This window comes from Rhamphochromis longiceps, linkage group LG12 (genome assembly GCF_057381845.1).
Source record: "Rhamphochromis longiceps isolate RC_006_pf linkage group LG12, R_longiceps_female_GT1.1, whole genome shotgun sequence".
NCBI lineage: Eukaryota > Metazoa > Chordata > Actinopteri > Cichliformes > Cichlidae > Rhamphochromis > Rhamphochromis longiceps.
The window spans coordinates 28,916,979-28,921,801 of record NC_140568.1 but is presented as its reverse complement, the minus strand read 5'-3'; the positions used below and the strand labels follow the sequence as shown (position 1 = coordinate 28,921,801).

The window sequence follows — 4,823 nt, the reverse complement described above, 5'->3', positions numbered from 1 at the left end:
AACAGCATTGTTTTAGTCCCCCCCGCCTCTCCTAATGTGCTGCTGGACATTAATTAAAGAAGAGATATGAGCTTTCCTGTTGAATTCTTAGCATGTTCATTTATTTATTCATGGTAAACATACAATATACATACCATTATCTACTTCCACAGGCAAAAATTCTTAAGCTTAATTTTATAGGAAGGACGAGAAAGGACCTTGAATCTCTATATCACTACAGAATCCAACAGTCCCTGTATCCAGGCAACAGTGACAATGTAATTTCCATGCAACTGAACTGCTTCATCTTGGACAATAATGTACAGTATACGTACTGGCAGTGTATTTTTTGTTATTATATTTTAAGTTACTTTCTAATTGACTACTTTTAATTTCAAGCCAGTAGTAATACGATGGCACCTGTCCAAGATGGCGGCCAACCAAACCGGTTTGACAACCGGTTTGACGGGTTTCGTGCGTGTGCGCATGCGCGTTCAGTAATACGATGGCACCTGTCCAAGATGGCGGCCAACCAAACCGGTTTGACAACCGGTTTGACGGGTTTCGTGCGTGTGCGCATGCGCGTTCAGTAATACGATGGCACTAGTCCAAGATGGCAGCCAACCAAACGGTTTGACAACCGGTTTGGCCGGTTTGACAACCGATTTGACCAGTTTCGTGTGTGTGTGCGCATGCGCGTTCAGGTGTTCTTACCCTCTGGGCGGGAACGACTCCTCCTAGTGGGATGTGCTAGGTTGTATGGGTATAAAAGTGATCCTTTCACATTCTAAGAGCATCACCGCCACGGTCTGAGGAGCACCGACACATCGCGCTAAGGATCCCCGACGCATCGACCTAGAGCACCGACACATCGCGCTCGCTAAGGATCCCCGACGCATCGACCTATGGAGCTCGGAATGACACCCAGCCAGGACATCGCCCATGCCACAGGCACTCTAGGTATGTCTTCAGGAGTATGCAGTCGGGGTCCTCAACGTAAAAAGCAACGCTGTGGAAACGCCGCAGATGGAACTGTATTTAAGTTAGAATATCGAGGCGTCGAAGGGTATGTGTATGCCATTAAATATACCGAAGGGACAGTTGTGCTTAGTGTAGATTGTGGTGAGGGATTGTTTTGGGGGGAAGCCCAAGTCATGTCTACTAAAAACTGGAAGCTCTTCCGCACCGTAGTGTGTGCGGACCTGGACAATGTGGGTTTCCCAGAGCTGCTGTATGTTTCCCAGTGGAACAGTGCATCAGGCCCTGAGCTTTACAGGGTTGAGGCTGATCGTTTCAATCGCAACCCCGACGACTTTATTTTTCTCAGTGTATGTGATGACAGGGATAGTCTTATTGCTTCCAGAGGGCTTGAAAACTGGAGGTTAAATCCATACCCTCTAAACCTCGAAGAGCGCACAAGATGGTTTAAGGACTTGTTTTTTATACAGTGGTGCGACTGGAGAGGTTTGTCGCGTCTGTTTAGCCAGATTGATGACGCGATCAAGAGGGACAGACTCAACACTGCGTACGAGAGTATTAGAAAGCGCCTTGTTTTTGACGATCTGGCGAGTTGTCCGAAGACTGGTTTGCCTGGTACCCTGTGTAAACCTAAAATCATAAGACCTTCCGACAGCTAAACAATAAACTGGTAGGTTTAATGTGCGGGTGTGTGGGGTTGAGTGTGTATCTATGTGACAAATTAAGAGCTTGTGGTTTTCATTTTACAGAGAATGACACGCCCTCGTGGGACCTGTTGGAGTCACCATCAACAGAGCTGCTAATCCCGACCCCCCAGACTCCACCACCCTCACCACAATGCTCGCAGGACCCCCTCATATCAGACCTGTGGGATGAAACTGTAATCGACATCAAACTCGCAACTCTCCACCTGTTAATGTTGGCTTTGAATGAGTTTATACAAGAGACATGTTACGGATGCCAAACAGGCCACCCCAGTCAGGTGCAACACAGCTGCTTGCAGGAATTGTCTGAGTATTTCTTCGACACCTACTATGATGATGTGATGATAAGGCTCCAGACTGACCGATTCATCCCTGCCATCCGGCTGTTTGTACACTCATCCACTGCAGATGGGTCTGGAACACAAATCCGCAGAGTTGCAGAACACATCATGTGTGAACTGAGATCAGAGCGATATATAGTATGCGCCATTAATGACAACATTGGGCACCTGCTAGATGCAAGTACTTGCGCCCGCCGTGTTAAACCAGCCATGCTCCGCATGATTGGAAACTACTGGGCTGGGTTACATCTGGTTTAATGTGGGGTGTCCAAGTATCCATTGTCTGTGATTGTGTCTTTGTGAAAATTAAATAAAAAGACTTGTTAACATCAACATCATAGTCATTTGTGGTTTGTAAATCATGGAAAGCACATTGCATAAAATATATCATGATCCAGCCCATCCTGCGGGGTTAGCCAGTTTAAATAAGCTACGTATAGCGGCAGGGGAGGCATCAGGTGTAACACCTCCACTATCTCAGGTCAAACATTATTTAGAACAAGACGACACCTACACACTCCATAAACCTGCGAGGATCCATTTCCCCAGAAATAGAGTATTGGTGACAGGGGTCGACAAACAGTTTCAAGCCGATCTGGTTGACATGTGTGAATATGTGACAGATAATGATAATGTGAGATATCTGCTAACATGTATAGATGTATTCTCAAAATACGCATGGGTTAGATGCCTAACAAACAAGACAGGGTCTGTTGTATCAGCTGCTTTTGAGGATATACTTAGTGAGGGTAGGATCCCTGTGAAACTACAAACAGATGAAGGCAAAGAGTTTTATAATGCAACCTTTAAACAGCTAATGAAGCGATATAATATCAAACATTTCTCAACAGCTAGCGAGGTTAAATGCAGTATTGCCGCTATACGTAGCTTATTTAAACTGGCTAACCCCGCAGGATGGGCTGGATCATGATATATTTTATGCAATGTGCTTTCCATGATTTACAAACCACAAATGACTATGATGTTGATGTTAACAAGTCTTTTTATTTAATTTTCACAAAGACACAATCACAGACAATGGATACTTGGACACCCCACATTAAACCAGATGTAACCCAGCCCAGTAGTTTCCAATCATGCGGAGCATGGCTGGTTTAACACGGCGGGCGCAAGTACTTGCATCTAGCAGGTGCCCAATGTTGTCATTAATGGCGCATACTATATATCGCTCTGATCTCAGTTCACACATGATGTGTTCTGCAACTCTGCGGATTTGTGTTCCAGACCCATCTGCAGTGGATGAGTGTACAAACAGCCGGATGGCAGGGATGAATCGGTCAGTCTGGAGCCTTATCATCACATCATCATAGTAGGTGTCGAAGAAATACTCAGACAATTCCTGCAAGCAGCTGTGTTGCACCTGACTGGGGTGGCCTGTTTGGCATCCGTAACATGTCTCTTGTATAAACTCATTCAAAGCCAACATTAACAGGTGGAGAGTTGCGAGTTTGATGTCGATTACAGTTTCATCCCACAGGTCTGATATGAGGGGGTCCTGCGAGCATTGTGGTGAGGGTGGTGGAGTCTGGGGGGTCGGGATTAGCAGCTCTGTTGATGGTGACTCCAACAGGTCCCACGAGGGCGTGTCATTCTCTGTAAAATGAAAACCACAAGCTCTTAATTTGTCACATAGATACACACTCAACCCCACACACCCGCACATTAAACCTACCAGTTTATTGTTTAGCTGTCGGAAGGTCTTATGATTTTAGGTTTACACAGGGTACCAGGCAAACCAGTCTTCGGACAACTCGCCAGATCGTCAAAAACAAGGCGCTTTCTAATACTCTCGTACGCAGTGTTGAGTCTGTCCCTCTTGATCGCGTCATCAATCTGGCTAAACAGACGCGACAAACCTCTCCAGTCGCACCACTGTATAAAAAACAAGTCCTTAAACCATCTTGTGCGCTCTTCGAGGTTTAGAGGGTATGGATTTAACCTCCAGTTTTCAAGCCCTCTGGAAGCAATAAGACTATCCCTGTCATCACATACACTGAGAAAAATAAAGTCGTCGGGGTTGCGATTGAAACGATCAGCCTCAACCCTGTAAAGCTCAGGGCCTGATGCACTGTTCCACTGGGAAACATACAGCAGCTCTGGGAAACCCACATTGTCCAGGTCCGCACACACTACGGTGCGGAAGAGCTTCCAGTTTTTAGTAGACATGACTTGGGCTTCCCCCCAAAACAATCCCTCACCACAATCTACACTAAGCACAACTGTCCCTTCGGTATATTTAATGGCATACACATACCCTTCGACGCCTCGATATTCTAACTTAAATACAGTTCTGTCTGCGGCGTTTCCACAGCGTTGCTTTTTACGTTGAGGACCCCGACTGCATACTCCTGAAGACATACCTAGAGTGCCTGTGGCATGGGCGATGTCCTGGCTGGGTGTCATTCCGAGCTCCATAGGTCGATGCGTCGGGGATCCTTAGCGAGCGCGATGTGTCGGTGCTCTAGGTCGATGCGTCGGGGATCCTTAGCGCGATGTGTCGGTGCTCCTCAGACCGTGGCGGTGATGCTCTTAGAATGTGAAAGGATCACTTTTATACCCATACAACCTAGCACATCCCACTAGGAGGAGTCGTTCCCGCCCAGAGGGTAAGAACACCTGAACGCGCATGCGCACACACACACGAAACTGGTCAAATCGGTTGTCAAACCAGCCAAACCGGTTGTCAAACCGTTTGGTTGGCCGCCATCTTGGACTAGTGCCATCGTATTACTACTCAAGCCATTACATTTCTGAAAGTACTTTGATCACATAAGCTTCTATTTAGTCAGAAATTTCGTTG

The 4,823-nt window shown here is 46.5% G+C and overlaps 4 protein-coding genes across 4 annotated transcripts; 2 read left to right on the top strand and 2 right to left on the bottom strand.

Moving 5' to 3' along the window:
* Positions 1-678: 678 nt before the first annotated feature.
* LOC146657531 (uncharacterized) lies at positions 679-2,314 on the top strand. The gene is made up of 2 exons (XM_085426982.1): positions 679-939; positions 1,707-2,314. The coding sequence occupies exons 1-2, from the start codon at positions 885-887 to the stop codon at positions 2,258-2,260; spliced, it is 609 nt and encodes a 202-aa protein (XP_085283108.1). The 5' UTR covers positions 679-884; the 3' UTR covers positions 2,261-2,314.
* Positions 966-1,713, top strand: LOC146657532 (uncharacterized; the record flags this gene model as incomplete). The annotated part of the gene is made up of 1 exon (XM_085425190.1): positions 966-1,713. A coding segment is annotated over one exon (651 nt), but the record flags the coding sequence as incomplete, so codon positions are not given.
* Positions 2,315-3,008: 694 nt separating the features above from the next.
* Positions 3,009-4,576, bottom strand: LOC146657529 (uncharacterized). The gene is made up of 2 exons (XM_085426981.1): positions 4,384-4,576; positions 3,009-3,616 (listed from the first exon to the last, which is right to left on the bottom strand). Exons 1-2 carry the CDS (start codon positions 4,436-4,438, stop codon positions 3,063-3,065), a joined length of 609 nt encoding a protein of 202 aa, XP_085283107.1. The 5' UTR covers positions 4,439-4,576; the 3' UTR covers positions 3,009-3,062.
* On the bottom strand, positions 3,610-4,367 carry LOC146657530 (uncharacterized). Its single transcript, XM_085425188.1, has 2 exons — positions 4,363-4,367; positions 3,610-4,313 (listed from the first exon to the last, which is right to left on the bottom strand). Exons 1-2 carry the CDS (start codon positions 4,365-4,367, stop codon positions 3,707-3,709), a joined length of 612 nt encoding a protein of 203 aa, XP_085281314.1. The 3' UTR covers positions 3,610-3,706.
* Positions 4,577-4,823: the final 247 nt, after the last annotated feature.

Excerpts from the sequence above, each read along its gene's own strand:
- LOC146657531 (XM_085426982.1), top strand. The coding sequence starts at position 885 with ATGGAGCTCGGAATGACACCCAGCCAGGACATCGCCCATGCCACAGGC. Across the intron at positions 940-1,706 it reads CCATGCCACAGGCACTCTAG|AGAATGACACGCCCTCGTGG; the intron begins GTATGTCTTCAG and ends TTCATTTTACAG.
- LOC146657529 (XM_085426981.1), bottom strand. The coding sequence starts at position 4,438 with ATGGAGCTCGGAATGACACCCAGCCAGGACATCGCCCATGCCACAGGC. Across the intron at positions 3,617-4,383 it reads CCATGCCACAGGCACTCTAG|AGAATGACACGCCCTCGTGG; the intron begins GTATGTCTTCAG and ends TTCATTTTACAG.